Source organism: Arvicola amphibius, chromosome 1 (assembly GCF_903992535.2).
Source record: "Arvicola amphibius chromosome 1, mArvAmp1.2, whole genome shotgun sequence".
Lineage (NCBI taxonomy): Eukaryota > Metazoa > Chordata > Mammalia > Rodentia > Cricetidae > Arvicola > Arvicola amphibius.
Genome location: NC_052047.1, coordinates 159,590,620 through 159,607,068, shown reverse-complemented (window position 1 = coordinate 159,607,068; position 16,449 = coordinate 159,590,620). Strand labels below are relative to the sequence as shown.

Sequence of the window (16,449 nt, the reverse complement as noted above, 5' to 3'; positions counted from 1 at the left end):
ACCACCAATTAGAGACTCAAGCAGGGTGGGAGAACAGTAACCCCATCCACCTCTTCCATCATGAAGGGGACATTGCTGTGGGACAAGCTAGATGGAAACTAGAAGATAGAAAAAGACACTGAAGCTGTCTCATTTCTTTCCTGCTTGAGAGAATAACTCATCCACAACCTTCACACTTCCTGTTCTAATTGGAAAGCTGTGTAGGTTAGCACATTAAAGATGACCTCAGAGGCACCAAAATGTGTTGGTGTCACATTAAGGAATGAAAACACAGGCTTCCTTTTGGATTAATTTGACCAAGAGTGAGCCCAAGTGAATCACTCTTTTTTTCTCCTGTGTGTTCTGTTTGTACTTTGTGATTACTGACCCTTCTGTGTCTGTTTGTCTCTTTTGCTGTCCCCCGAAAAGAGTTTTTTTCTGTATTTATTAAACATCACACACACACACACATACACACACACACACACACACACACACACACACACGGCATGGAAAAAGAATGAAAGATTTTTACAGAAATATTTAACAGACTTTTACTTAGGGAGAAGTCATTTTACTGACCCTAACCAACTCAAATAGCAAACATAACCACAAACAGACATAACACGTTCTCTCTAATATGTATAGCAGATATCTGTTGTACAATGTGCTTCCAATATGTTGGCTGCTTTTAGCAAGTGATTACCACATACATACATACTTATATTACTCTGGGTTGGGGACATGGAACAGTACATAGCTTAAATTAAAGCTACGCATTGGCTGAGGTTGTAAAAGCTCATTACATGGGAAATCCAAGGCATAGTAAGTCTGGTTACATTGTTCTCTTCAAGGCACATTAAACTTGAATAGGCTGAGTAGCCTAGCAGGTTAAGACATAATGACCCCAGTAGGTATCATTAACTTTACTGCCACATCTACCTAAAGTTCAGTATTTTTTGTGTGTGTATAGGGGAATCTCTACAGATATTGTCATGAAACTGTATCACCACAGAAAGCTTCCTAAGAATCAGTTTGTCACTGCAGGCTTTCAATGCTTAGAGAAGGTAGTCAACAATGCCCTTTTAAGTCAACTTCGAATATGTTAAAGAAATAACTCAGGCTTCCTAAGGCATGCAGGATGTGTCCCCTCTTAAGATCACAGAATATATATTTCTGTAGTAAATGTGACAACAAGCTTCGAGCTAACCTTTGTCTTGGGGACGTTATGCATCGTGGATCATATTTTTAAAGTGGCGTTGGTTCAACACCTGAGACGTCTGAGGGGAGGTCAAATGTCTGTTTTCCTGATTGTGTTTGTTTTGCTAGCCTGAGTATATATGAGGCTAATGTTAATTCTAGTTCATAGCACACTACTGTCATTGACGAATGTAGCCTTTTCTCTGTTTTATTTGTATTATTCTTCCATCTAACTTATTTTTCTCTGATTAGATTACTGTCTTTCAAAGTGGATTTCTATTGAACTTCATGATTTTATCTATTAAATAAAATTGGATGATGTGCTATCTAAGGTCCCCTTCAACTTTGATATTCTGTGAATGATACTGGAACTTGAAATATATTTGGCTCGGCGCCTGGCATATGACAAATGCCTAATAAATGTGGCTTATTTGCATAACTTATGACTATTACCATTATTAAATCTGATGAATTTTTTATTGCTCTCCTGAATTTCACATATTGGAAAAGCTGTTTGGGATCATGTGACCAGGTGACTCTTCCACCAAGCTGTGAAATATACAGCTCCATTTTTTTCTCCTTGGTCAGCTCCAAAGTATCCATTATGAATTTATCATTGCCTTACAAAATTTAAGCCTAGAAGAAATTTTAAAGGTTAATTTTCATCTGGGAAGACATGAAGCATCCTATAATGCAGAGCCTTCCCAGAATAATTCCAGTGTGCAACGTCAGATACACCCTCATGGAGTTCCTGTTTGCTTTGACACTTGCAGCTTAGAGTTCACATAAAGCCTTAGTTTAGGTCTTGGCAGAGAGGCCAAACACTAGTGAGGCCTCATGTGAAGTCATAGCTTATAGGTTATTATAAGACAGGGTAAACAGTGTAAAAAGCTGCCATTACTTCACACCATATGGCAGTTATAGAGTGGAACATCTATGGTCAGATCTTAAGGTGCTATTCTTTGCAAAAGACAGTGTTCATCCACCTTGGACGTGGACTGCCTGTCTCTAGTCGGGGATGGTGTACTAGCCACCATTATGCCATCAGCTCCCTTTCCCTTTAGTTTCTGAGTATTTGTGATAAAGCTGACTGTCACAACCAGCATGTACCTAAAGGTAGAAAATAAACCAGTCCTCTTCTCTAGCCGTTAGTCCTTATCTGAAAGCTGCATTCCTGACCCGGGGAGACTCCACTCAAAAATGTGAAAGGGCTAATGAAGACTCTAAGTCAGGTGGAAGTGTCTTTTATCAAAAGACAGGGATGTCACATAGATACATTTATTTGTTGTGTGTGTATATGCGTATGTGGTGTGTATGTGTATGTGGTGTGTGTGCGTGCATGGTGTCTGTGTGGTTCTTGTGAGGGGTAGAAGATAACTTGCTGAAGTGGAGTCCTCTCCTTTCACCATGTGGGCCCTGGGGGTTGAACTCAGGTTTCCAGGTGTGGTGGTAAATATATATATAAATAAAATTTATATCAAAGAGGAAAAATAGGTCCTTTAAGAAAGTAAGTCTTGGTCCAAGAATTGACTAAGTGATTTTCCCCAATTTCTACCTTTGTCGTGTTTGGGTATGGCAGACAGGACACATGTGTGGAATGCAAGAGTGTTAGTGAAGAGATAAAGGTAAACACAACAAAGAAAAATTAATAGCGAACAGTTTTGTCATTCTAGGGAAACAGTGTTTAGCCCCCAGGAGCCTTGAGAGACTTCCCTAGTCCGAGAGAGAAATCTCAAGGCCATGCTTCAAACTTGACTCTCAAAGTACTTTGGGCTGTGAGCCTCCTCCCGCTGAACAAGGTCAGACAAGTTCTTTTGCCCCACAGAGAGCGAATCCCCCCCAATTCTGTCCCCTATGGACTTGCTGAGAAGAGATCTTCAGTGAGCTCCTCTTATTCTCTCTGGAGCTCAGCCACTTTGAGCAGCCTAGCTGCAGAAGCTCAGGGTGGCATTTAGCAGTTAACAGACCAATCTTTCTCCCTCTCTCCCTGCCCCTTACTCTGCAGTCCAGGGTGTGGGGGTTAGGAGCTGTGTCCAAAGGGACTGGCCAGTAGCCAGACTACACCAACACTCTAAAACCAAGCAGAGTGCCTATGTTTCTCCCTTTACAAAAACAATGGGAATAACAATTAGCCACATTTACTCTTGAGAATTCTGAGCCTAAATTTCCACTAATATTTTTTTGTGTGTGTGTCTGTCCCTCTCCCCCCATCACAATGTTCACAATTTGAGAGGAACCATACCAGGTCCGCATGCATATGTGTTAAACCAGCCAAATAAACCAATCAATAAAATACATGTCCTTCTGAAAAGGGTATCCCGTTTTTCTCATCTACCTCTTGACCTGTAACATAGGGATATTGTTATTTTGAGTTTGTTTGTCACATTCAAAATTAGAGCATGTTTATACAATATGCAAAATGCCATAAAATTTATGCTCCAAGGCACTAGGAGAATTAACTTTGCAGGTATGCTTCACATAATAAAATCATCCTGCAATGGGTTAATCTCAGACACCATTCAACTAGTGTTTTAGGCAAGAAAGATAAGGAATGGGAGAAGAGGGGAAAGGGAGGTGGGAATTCAGGACAGTCAGTCCTTTTAAGGCCAGGCGAACCATTTCATGAGGTCTAATTTTTCTTTTTTACAGTAAGCCACTCTTGAGCCCCTCACCTCCAATAAGACAGTGTGGTTGGAGAAGCTTGAAGAGGTCCAGCAGGGTTCCCTGCTTTGTCTGAAGTCATTGTGCTTTAACACAGACACGGTATTTCATCCGACTCTCTCTGTGATCCTTTTTGGTGTATCATCCTTCACTGTTCCCAAGTCATATTTGGAAAGTTGGAAAACTCCCTTTGATGTGGAAGATGAAGCCCATTCGACTCGATGAATGGCTACTCCCTTGGAACCGACACTTGCACGTCCTCTACTATTCCAGATATCCCTAGAGCTATCTTTTCTCATTTCGAGCCTGGGATTTCACTCTCCTGTGACGCTGCTGCTGAGTATCAGAGTATCTCTAAAGTCAGCAGGCGACAGACTTGGCTTTGGCTTTTTAAAGTGTGGATAAGACTTAACTGTCCTGTGTGGCAGCTTCTCCCGGGAGCAGAACGTGCAAAATAAACAGTTGCTGAAAAGCATAAAGAATCAGTCGAGTGAAAATCTCGAGTTATTTGTTCAGCAATTGAGACACCAGTGGCCTTAAAATGTTTAGTTAGTACAAGATGTTTAGAGCAGGTATGAATGAATCTTTGCCATGCTTTCGTCTTATCATCGTGTAAATCTTAGACTTTCTAGAGTCTAATTAATTCAAATTCATCCTAGTGGAGAGAAAAGAATAGAAACCAAGACCCTACGGGTGCTCTTCTCTCAGCTCTTTGGGGAGACTGGACTTTGCTGTCCCCGACCCTAGAGGTTACAGTGGGGAGAACCGGGAGGCGCTAGGACCTGGGTGGCGCCTGGCTGAGCCGGGCTCGTGAGGGCGGAGGAGTGGAGGAGGGAGAGGAGGGGGGAAGGAGGGGTGCTCCGGGGGCGGGGGAAGTCATTTATGCGGAGCGGGCGCCGCTACCGTCGCCACTCACAGTCGCCGCGCGCTGCTCAGAGCCGGAGGGAGCGCAGCGAGCGGGCGAGCGAGCAAGCGAGTAGCGGGGGCGCCTGGTCGTTGTCTGAGCTCGGGCCGGTCGTCTCCACCGCGCTCCGGGGCCCCCGAGAGGAACGAGAGGCGGCCGAAGAGTACAGGAGCGGAGCCCGGAGAGCCCTCGGCGGAGGCGCCAGTCCCTCACTCCACCTCCTCCTGTGCCAGCCGGGGAGTGCTCGCCCACCGCCCCGCCGGCCCAGAGCCTGTAGCCCGGGTCCCCGCTGTCCCAGGGATGGTCTAGGAGCCTGCAAGGGGCTCGCAGCTCCGCTCCGCTCCTCTCCCGGACTCTCTGCCTACTACCGACCGCTCCCGGCTGCGCGCCCCGCCGGCCCAGGCCGGAGAAGTTAGTTGTGCGCGCCGCTTAGCGCGCGAGCCAGCAGCCGGGCGAGCGAAGCTGCGAGGCACCGGGACCATGGGCTGGGGTTGGGGGAGCCGCTGCTGCTGCCCCGGACGGCAGGACCTGCTGTGCGTGCTGGCGCTGCTCGCTGGCTGCCTGCTCCCAGTGTGCCGGACTCGCGTCTACACCAACCACTGGGCAGTGAAGATCGCCGGCGGCTTCGCGGAGGCCGACCGCATAGCCAGCAAGTACGGATTCATCAACGTAGGACAGGTAACCCAATCCCCGGTGACTCAGGCACTGCACCTAGAAACATCTGTTGGGGACTTCTTGTCCCCTTTCCTTGGACCCCCTCCCCCTTTTCCAGATGTACTTCTGCAGCTGTGGCCCGAACTCCGGGGCGATGCTCTCGCCTGGTCCTTGCACAATCACACGCATGCCCCGAAGTTGCTGTGATCCCTGTTTAGAATTTGTTTTTACAAGCTGTGCGGGACAGGTAGGGTCCTTTGGAAAAATCTGGAGTGCCTCTGCCCTGACTCAGATTCGCCTTGGACCTTTGGGACAGTCCGGGAGGGCTATTAGCTTGAGGAAACACCCCTTGCGAGTAATCGTGGCAGGGAAGATAGAGAGAACCTTTGCGAGGCCAAAGAGTGAGAACGCCTCTGGACCCAACTACGAGGGGGAAAGCCTGGATTAACCTCTTTGTGCCACAGAACTGCTGGGGCCTCTGGTGAGCCTGGAGCGCTTCAACTGGAGCTGGGGTGGGAGGAGAGAGGAAGGGGGCGGGACACCAGAAGGGAAGCACGAATTTAGAGGGGTCCTGGCTGCTGGTTCTCCTGGCTGGGATCCAGATGTGGCCCCCTGAGCTGGGTGGGGAGGAACCTGGGAGACCTTGAAAGCCACTGGCTGGGTTCCGCTAGGGGAACTTCGGAATCTTCTATTGGGGTGGAACGTGAGGTACCCTGTTTGCAAGCGTGTCGCAGGAATGTTTTGATGAGGTGCCTTGGTGGGTTTTCGTTCCATTCGCTATCCTGAGGGAAATGCCAATACATTTTTATGGGACCCTGGCCAGCGCTAAACCGATTTGTATTCTGGCCTAAAAGCCCTGGATTTTGGTCCTCTTTCCCATTGTCCCTACCAGAAACAGGACTGGAGAGTGCTCTGTAAGTGCCCCTCCTAAGGACCTCACAACTTTGAGACTGATTCCAAGGAGGGAGTCCTGTTGTAGCTCAGATGGGTTTGAGTGTAAAACCCGAGGCCACGGGCGTTTTGGAGCGTTTGCACGGTGCTTCGAGACCACGGGTGCTCCTAGAAGGTGACCATTGGTATTGATGAAGCAAGAGAGCACAGATGATTTCTGAGATCATTCGTTTGAAACATCCGTGCGTGCCTAGAAGTGTTGGGCCAACCCCCTGACCCTGCTCTGGCCACTGGGGGAAAATACACTGGCTGAATGAACTCCTTTGCCTGTTCTAGAAATAAGCTGGGGAGGAGCTGTGGGTGGGTACAGCAGAGACAGAGGGGGAGGTCTGTGCTCTTTACCCTCCCATGAGGGAGGGATGTATTCCAGAGAAGCCATAAGAGGAAGGCTGAGACAAAGGGGCATGGTTATTATGTCCCGGTCCGCTTCTTTGGGTCCCACTGAAGAAGTTAGAGCACCCAGCCAGATTTGTTACCCGAGTGCCTGCCACCTGCAGTAGAATTACCTCTTGGAATTCGAATCGACCTCTTCTGTGAAAGAAACACGGAGTCCATTCATGTCTTTGAACCAAATCTTAAACAGTTGAGGCATCTGAGATAATCCTCAGTAGTGCCCTACAGGAAGGCTAACAGACAGAAAGAACACATCTTTCCAGATCTTTCAGAAGACATATTCCAGTTCAGCCAATATTAAGCAATCTTCTGTTGCCAGCTGCAGTTAAAGTTCTAGTTCTCAAAGCCGTACTTCAAACAACCGTGGTGCACAATGGGCATAAAACAGACCAGGACACTGGGACAGGAGGCTGACCCCAACTGTACAGCCATGATTGGAATCTAATACTCTGGTCCAGGAGGGCTCCTTTGGGATCTCGTTGCTTAAAGATCCTTCTATCCAGTGTGCAGAAGGAAAGAGTAAAATCCCCATTTCCCTGAATTCTAGTTGGTAGCTCAGTAGACTGGAAGCAAATATCCAGTCAATGCTCACTAATATTTGCTTAGAAGGACCTGGACTTGTTGATAATGGGAGGTTTCTTAACTTGCAAGGGTAGGGAGATATTTCTGTCCTCTTGCACTCAGAAATTGAGCTAAGATTGGCAGAATCCAGTGGCCTCTAGTGAGAGGGGAGCACGGTTCTCTCATCTGCTTTGAACAAGCAAATATGCCAGTGTCCTGTAACCTCTTCTGACTTTTTACAAAATGTCTTTATAGGGAAGAGTCCTGGCTTTCCATGTCAAAAGCAAAACTAAGGAAGTTTATATACATAACACTAACTACTATGTACTGTAGTTTTTACAATCCCATTGTAGAAAAAAAGCTCTCCCAGGGGTTACAGAGGACCCCTGAATTGCTGCAATAACTAGTGGGAAAAGATCTGCTATTGTACAGGGTGAAACATTTTCGGGCAAATCAAAGGAGCACAAGCTATTGGCTTAAGCGGGGTAAATTGAGTTCCTGCGTGCACCATCATGGCACTGTAAAGGGACAGAATGTATTTCGTATTCATCCTTTACTGCACTGACCTTTTAACACTTTGGCCATCCTTCTGTGATTCTTTCTTTCCAGCAATAAACCAGCCATGGTTCAGCTTAGGGCAGTAAATAATTTGCCAATGTTCCTGGAATGTTTTCATGTTTTGTGCTGGAGGTCCGGGGAGTTCGCTCATGTATTACAAATTCGATCAAGAACTTGTTTATTATTTCTGAAGTCATTTATGTTCCTGGTAGCCTGTATATGTATATATTCAGTATGATATCCTAGACGAGGAAAGTAGTGAATTTTTACCACGGTAAAGCTACAATGTTAGCTGTCTACTTAGAATATCAATGCAGTGTTTTGCGTAGCATGTTAGCATTTAAGAGTAAGATTTCTGGCCTGGAGATGTCTGCAGAAAAGTGAAGGTGGATCTCTTTTCTGTTCCAGGAAGATAGGATGTGCAGAGTAATGGGAGAAGCAATCAAACAAGTAAAAAGGATCTCTATAAGGGAGCTGTAATGAGGGTTGTCTTGCCTCTGGTTATGGAGATAGCATTATGTTTTCTTAGGTTTTATGAAATGGTTTATGTTTAAAACTCTGAAGTGATGCCTAGCTATAGTCATTGCTAGTGGCTGTTCTTGTGTCAGCATATATCAAGTTTTGCTTGCTATGTCGGCTGTGGGATGCCTGGAGTTGGCAAGCTGAGCTCTGAATAGGAGCCCCTGGAGTATCTAGAACTACCAACCCCTAATGGGGTGCCCAAGGGTAGGTGATATACATGGCTGTTGGCGTGCCTGGGGTAAGAAGAAGCCTTTGTCCGCTGCCACTAATTGTATCCTCCGAGTCTTTGAGTTAACAGCCTACTGGTTAGGGAATGGAAATATAAAGGAATAAGGTCAGGTACATATTATTAATTGTTGGTAGACGAGATCTGTATAGAGAGGAATGAATTTCTCGTTAATTGAATCCTGGGAGAAGATCTCTTGTGAACAGATGGTTTGCGGTGCGCAGTTGCTGTATTTATCCTTCTATGAATTGCCTATAATCATTGATTCCAAGCCGGAGATTACCAATAGCAGAGCCCTCCCACCACCAGCCATGTCACGTTTTGAACAGGGGCTCTCACAACGGTAAAGCCAGCTGGAAGCTACCCTGGGATTTGCTTTACCCGGGACTCCCTCGGTGAGCTTGTGGGTGTGGAGACTGCCGAGGCCACAAGCCAGGCTGTGAGCAGGAAAGTCACTGAACTTAATGGCACCCCTGTGCCTCCGTCTGTAAGATGATAAACCTTGAGATCATAGAGCGGGGTCGCTATGCGCTGCTCAGCGCGCAGGCCAGTGGTAAAACGTTGAAATAAATGAGACCTAAATGTTATTTAGATATGGTGAAAGGAGGACTTTTTTTTAATGGAAGATATGTAGATGTCAAGGAAGTGGATCTTCCATGGTGAGTTTTGTACACGAGGAGAGTGATTTTCTATTTCATTTAAGACTGTTTCAACAACAGTTTTATGTTGGACTTAAACAATGAGAGCCGATGGCCCTGGATGGTACCATTTTCCCTCATTTACCTTTGCTTGAGATGGAAGGGAGGAAGGGCAGTACGCAGAGAAGGGCTGGAGGTGGAGCTTAGTTGATAGTACTGTTCAAGGAGCTGAGTGCAGTTCCTAGGACCTCCTAAAGTAGGCACGCTGGTGCGCGGATTGGGAGTTCAAGGTCATCCTCACCTGTATCGTGAATTTGAGGCCAATCTGGGCTCTCTGAAACTGAAAATATCTGAAGAATAATTATATCATATTTATATATATTATAAAGCATTTTGCTTTAGCATATTGTATTTAATCACATTTGAATTGAAATGTTAAGACTGAATGTTATTTGTACACCTAAACTCAGAATGATTTTCCAGATAAGTAGGAAACGATCTTGAGCGGGAAGAACCTTGTTCAAAGATGCTGCTGCCTGGTTTCCTGGTTAATTTTGGCCTGTGAATAATAGGATTCTTAAATGCTGACGAGTGTCAGAGGGTGAGTTCTGGGTGTTTATGGCTAGCCCGATAGGCTGCATGCAAATGGACTGAGTTTCCCTGGTACATCTGTAGGCATGTTGTAAACGGGAGAGTAGATGGATGGTTAATCCCATTTGATCCCTATGTGATACTTCTGGCCTTGCACGGGATAGCTCTTCACAGCCAAGAACCTCAGCCCTGCCTTGGCTAGCTGCTCTCACATGGCATGTTTCTCATGATGAGACTGAACCAGAACAGGGAAATCTTGACTAGAAAAAGCCATCAAAGGCCGTAGCCTGACGACGATGGAGTGTGTGTGTGGGTCTGTTGTATTAACCTCATAGACAAAGAATGGCTTATGTGAGGCCTTTGGGGTTCTGCTTAGCTTTAGAAAAACATTTTTGTGAGCCCCAAAGCCATTGAATTTGCCTTATCACAATCTCTTATGGGCTTCATTCCAGAGGTTTTAGCTTTAAAGGTCAGCCAAAGAAGCAGGATAGTATGCTGGGAAAATGTCCAGAGAAAGGGAGTCCTGACCCAGCAACACCCCTTGGGATGGGAGGGGTATTTGTGTTATTCGTTCAAGTCCTGTGAGGTAGAGTCTGGATTCTTCCCAAGGCTGAAGCGTCTCCAGGTATTGTTTTGCCTGGCGACCACATCACTCAACTCATGCAGGTTGGTTTGATGACAAGCTGACTTTGGCTTCCCGTGTCATAAACATGAATGCCTATGGCCATTCATGCTGGAAGATAGTAGCTGCTTATGTGTTTGTCCATTTTGGGTTTTATAAAAATAAACATTGCACAGTTAAGGATGAAATTACTTGTGAAGTGTTCTCATTAGTTTCTGCAGAGCACAGCCCTACATCTGAGAGTACCAAAGACAGAAATTAATATCAACAAATGTGTAGATTGAATGAATCCTGAGAGAAAAATGAGAGGAGAAAGAAAACAAGAGTAGAGGTAGGTGTGTGTGTGTGTGTGTGTGTGTGTGTGTGTGTGTGTGTGTATTCGTTCCTTTGCTTAACTGACCTGGCCCTGGTCCTTGTTTATAAAGTAGGGCACCGCTGTTCAGCTCATTTAGGGGGTTGCTGTTAAAATCAGGAGCACTGATAATGAAGATGGATATTTGGCTAAAACAGTGCACCAAGAGCATATTACACTCTGTAAGGCCCCTAGAGAACAGCAAGAGCTGCTCACAGGAAAGTGGATGAACATTGTGGTTACTGGGGTCCTGTGGAGCAGAACAGTTGTGATTTTCCAAATTTCTGTGGTCTCCCTTCAGGATGTAATTGGGGACAAAAGGCAGAGGAGTCAGTATTGTGCCTCATTTCCCTAAGAGGAGACTGAGGGCTACCTAAGCTTTTGCCTGAGAGCCATGAATACCATCTTTTGGTTGCACAGGCAGGACTGGTGTTTACCAATTATGTATAGGGCTTACAAGACTTTTTGTTTCAATAATCAAACTAACAGCCTTTAAGTTTAACCCCGCAGTGAATAGACATGAAAGGATCGTGGGGAAGTAAAGCTTGGAGCATTGGAGGCCTATAAAGAAGGCACAGGGAATCATTTCAGGTACGGGTGTCCAGAACCCAACCACTGTCATTTAAACACACGAACTGGCAAACAGATGAATACACAAAGGGGATTTACTAGTTGAGATAGATCTGTATGTCTTAGTTCACAGTTCTGAAAACATGAGGTGAAATTCTTTGACAGAATTTTATTTATGTGCTCTATACTTTTTTTCATAGCAAAGTCTATTCTGATGTAAACTAACTTCATTAACTACAGTGTTATTTTGTTTCATTATGGAAATAGTAGTGAGTTTGACCCTGGCCGTGTTCACAGTCCAGACAGACATATATCTACGGCACTCCAGCACATGTGCCTCAGGGTCAGTTCGTAGGCATTTGTGTACCTTCCTCATGTGAGGAACTGTCAGTTCTGGGATCTACAGCCAAGTGATTTTGTTTTTAAAGAGCAATTGTGGGCTTATCTAGCTCAGCAGCCAAAGGGGATGGTAATGGCTGTGATTTCTTCATTTCCCCATGTGCGCTTCATTCTCAGGCAACTGTTGTCTACAAAACATCAGAACTCACGTGAGCCTTAGTAATTCTTCTACCCAGCAGTGGCATTGAAACCCCAGAAGGAGTATAGTGTGTTCTGACCATGCAATGGGGTCATGTCCCCCACATTTGGGCCAGTCGTTTGTCCAAGGGGATAGTGGTTCATGGGTGGGTCATCTTGGGCCACATGTCTAGCTTTGAAGTGAGTGAAATGTTGATCTCTGCTAGGCAGTCCAACATTTGGGGAGGGGCAGTTCCCTAAAGGAAAATGAAATTCTATTACTAGAATAAGAGAAAACAGATGTGGGACAGGGAATGACCCCACTACTGATATGATTATATAAGGCCATGAATGCCTAGGCTCTTTCCAACATTACCAGGGAGGATGCATTATATGGACGTTCTTTGAGGAGCGAATAAAGCACATGTTGCTTCAGAAACCATGAAAGTCTCCCCAGATTGGGAGATTGGGAGATATTTTCTGGGACTAGGGATTTTTACTTACAACTATCATTTGGTGGAGCAGTGGCGATCTGCCCAGTTAGTATGGCTCAGTAATTCCTAGGGAGTATTCATAATGGACTGGAGGAAGCAGAGAATAATAAAGGTTGTTATTAATAATGAAATTGGAAAGATTTGGAAGTTCCTATGGAAGTATACTCAGGTTTGGGTGACTAAACAGAAGAAAGGTTTGAGAGAGAAAGGAGGATGTCAGGGCAGCTGCAGTTGTCGCCTCGGGACCTGGAGAATGTGGACTCATTTGTACCATTTGAACAGTCTCCAGGAGCATTTTCAAGGAGAGAAATATAGATTCAGCCTTAGTTTTAAAGAGTTTTGTTTAACATATGTTTTAAGGTACACAGCATCATGTTTTGGCATATGAGTATGTATGTATGTATGCATATATGTATGTATGTGTGTATGTGTATCTCTGCATATATAGATGTGTACACACATAATGATTACTAAAGAGAAGCAAATAATTCTGTCATTTTTCACATGTCTTCGGAACCCTTTAATTTGTTTATTAAAATTATTTTATCTTAAAAATTTGTGTTTGGTTGTGCCTGTGTGGGTATGTTTGCATATGAGCACAGGTGCCTGAAGAAGGCAGAGGCTTCAAGTTCATCTGGACCTGAAGTTATAGGTGGTTGACGGCTGCCCAACGTGAGTGCTGGGGACTGAACTTGGCTTATCCGCAAGAGCCACACATACTATGCCCCACTGAGTCCGTCTCTTCAGCCTACTTATTGTTTAATGAGTACCTAAAATCTAGTCGTTTAGCTGGTTTTCAGTGAACAATACCATATTATTCCTTTCGTGCTCATGTTGTGCATCAAATCCCTAAGTGTTTCTCATCTCGTAGAACGCTGCTCTTTTTGACCTTGGCCTATCAGTTCCTCTTCCTTCTAATCTGTGGTACCTACCATTCTACTCTGTCTCTTAATAGCTGGCTTTCCTTCCTTCAGATTCTAGAATACAGTTGAGATCTTCTGCATTAGGTAGAGGGGCAAGTGTAGTGAAATTTCCAGTGGGTGGCAGAGTATTTAGCCCAGGAAAGAAGTAAGGAACCCTGCAGATAGACTTTACCCCTCATCCAGCTCCACCTGAACCATGGAAGTTTGAAGCAAGTGTGCTGTGGAAATGAATCGCCAAGGTAAGACCCATGGCTAGAGAAGGGGGGGGGGTGTGAATATAAGATGGAGGAATGTTCTCATTCAGTCAGCAAAGGAGGAAGGCCGTGGATGAAGGGGAGAGCAGAGCAGGAAGGTGTGGGCTAAGAGCTCCCGAAGGAAAGGATGTGTCCGCCCAGCCCAGCTCTGCAGCAGTGAGGTGTGCTGTCAAGAGAAACCAGCTGGATGAGAATGAGCTACCGGTAGTGGGGTTCTCCAGAGTTCTTAGCAAGTGTTCTGTTGACAGTGTAGGGAAGTTGGGTTGCGAGGCCATGCAAAGCAAAAACAAAACCACTACCTGCATTCTGCCTCTACTGACTTTTCTATATACCCGTCTTTTCCCTCTATCTTTTCTCATCAAGATACTGTAGTTAGGACATAGATCCAGGACCAAGGATCTTTGAGCCCTAATGCCATTGCTTCTAAGCTGGAGGACTCTAGGCAATCACCTTAAGCATTCGGTGCCTTCGTTTCCTCATGTGTGAAAGGAGATGATAACGTTATTCCTCCTCACAGGATTGCTGTGAGGGTTAAAATAGCACCCAACATGTTCCATTATTAAGAAATAATAAATGTCACTTCATTTCTTATTAAAAGTTGTTTTAACCCCAATTTATTCATTTTCCTCCACCAATTTCTTTTTGTGGGTGCTCTTCCTCTCAAACATGTTAGAAAAGAAATGATGACCACCCCGTATGTGTGTGTGTGTGTGGTGTATGTGTACATGTGTGTACATGTATGTATGTGCATGTGCATATTATTACTTTCATCCTTTCACTAGCCAGTGAGCTCCTTGAATATAGTTTTGTGCTTCATTTACGCTATGTTTATGTCGCCAGCTGCCAGAACAATGCAAAGCATAGTGGATACGTTAGATGAGAGGCACAAAGAACTTAGGCAGAAGGATGCATTTAAGGAAGGGAGAGAGATGTTGGTGCCTGAGTTCTCGCAGGAATGGAAGATGAGTGGCAAACAAGAGGTGCTTCTGTTGGGATGGAGAGGAAGTGATCCCACCAGCCCCTGAACAGGCGAAGTACACCTACGGAGCAGTAGGGACTGCCTGGAAGTGATGTCTGGATGCTCCAGTGTTTAAAATATTTTTAGGAAAGTCATTAAAAAAGGACCACTGTAAAATGGATTTCCAAATAGGAACATGTTTTTTTTTTTTTTTGCTGCTTGCACTTATTGCTCAGTAGGTATTGATTAAACAGACGAGTAAAAGAAATGAAACATTGTAGGTTATTTTTTGCATCATTTTGTTCTTCATATCAGAGAGGTAGAATTTACCAGGTTAGAGGGAAGGCAAAAAAGAGTCTGTGGAACTGGGGAGCAGTAGTTCCTGGACACAGGAATAGTCTTGAAATGACTGAGCAGTGTCTGGATGGAGAGGTAGCTGATAGGGACAAGGGAACGGGGTGGATATAGGGCTGTAAATTCAAAAACACACAGATGGCTAGTTCAGTAGGCTAATAATGAGAGCCATTCCAGAGAGGCTTTGTTGTTGTTGTCTGTCCTGACTGGTCTGGAGCTTGGAGTAATCCTCCTGCTTCTGGCTCCACAGTGATGGAATTAGAAGCATGAGCCACTATGCCCCACCCCAGAGGGTTTTTAAGGTGCTGCCTATAGCAGCTCTGTTTGATGATGAGACCCAAGGTGTGGTCCAGGTGAGTGGAGAGAGAGGAGAGAGAGAGAGAGAAAGAGAGAGAGAGAGAGAGAGAGAGAGAGAGAGAGAGAGAGAGAGAGAGAGAGAGAACCGCTGAGAGCTGGTGAGTTGGGAGGTGTCACTAAATGGAGGCTGAGGAGCTGGAAAGAGTGATCAGTGTGGGTAAGCTGAGGATGGAAGTGATTTGTGCTGGTATACCCACTGGGCTGGGGAACGCTAAGGTTGCCTCACATTTCAATTCTCCCTGGATAGCTGTAGGCGTTATCTCTGCTTTTCACTACTGTGCGCTATTATTTGCACTGCAGGTCCTGTACCAACTTAAGGGACAAAGACAGACACACAGGTGATTGCTTTCAATTTCCAATGTGTTTTTTTTTTTCTTATTTGACTTAAGAACTGAGGATTGCATTGAGCACTCAATATAGAAGAAACAGGGTACATGGAGATCATAAAAGCAGAAATAATACTTAAAGCTGATTTCTTCATTCTTTCGGTGTTATGACTTTTCCTGGGGAGACATGAACAAATGTCTCTGCACCCTAGGTAAGGCACACATGACAAACCAAAGAAGCTGTTCTATTTCCGTCTGTTTTATTGAGCCCGTGAGTTTATTGGAGTCACTTATAGGAACATGAGTGAGGGGTTTTTACAGGAGTGTGGATGACTCCTGGACAGCTGCATCACCCACCAGAAAGCCCATCCTAGCATGGGTGACCACTAAAGAAAACTGCATCCCTGAAGCTCCCTGTTGCAAGGAGCCACTGCTTGTTCATTCTGGCCATCCGGCTAGCTTTGACCCGAAATAATCACACAGAAACTCTATTAGTTAAAACACTGCTTGGCCCATTAGCTCTAACTTCTTATTGGTTAACTCTTACACATTAAATTAACCCATTTCTATTAATCTGTACATCATCATGAGGTCGTGGCCTACCAGCAAAGTTTCAGCATGTCAATCTTCAGTGGCGGATCAATGGCGTCCCTCTGACTCCACCCTTCTTTCTCCCAGCATTCAGTTCTGTCTTCCCTGCCTACCTAAATTCTGCCCTATCAACAGGCTGAGGCAGTTTCTTTATTCATTAATGGTAATCAGAGCACACAGAGGGGACTCCCATATCAGTTCCCTGTACAACGTCCAGATAGGCCCACTAGATAGCCCTCTCTCTGACTGCTTCCTGCTTGGGGAAGGGTTTTGTGAACCTTGTAACTCTTGTTT

At 45.1% G+C, this 16,449-nt stretch overlaps 1 protein-coding gene across 1 annotated transcript in view; it reads left to right on the top strand.

Annotated features, from left to right (window-relative positions):
* Window positions 1–4,738: 4,738 nt before the first annotated feature.
* Pcsk5 (proprotein convertase subtilisin/kexin type 5) overlaps window positions 4,739–16,449 on the top strand; it is a 418,647-nt gene continuing 406,936 nt past the window's right edge. Inside the window, 1 exon segment of the mRNA XM_038321071.1 lies at window positions 4,739–5,422. Within this exon segment, the coding sequence (XP_038176999.1) occupies window positions 5,225–5,422 (198 nt within the window). The 5' untranslated portion in view covers window positions 4,739–5,224.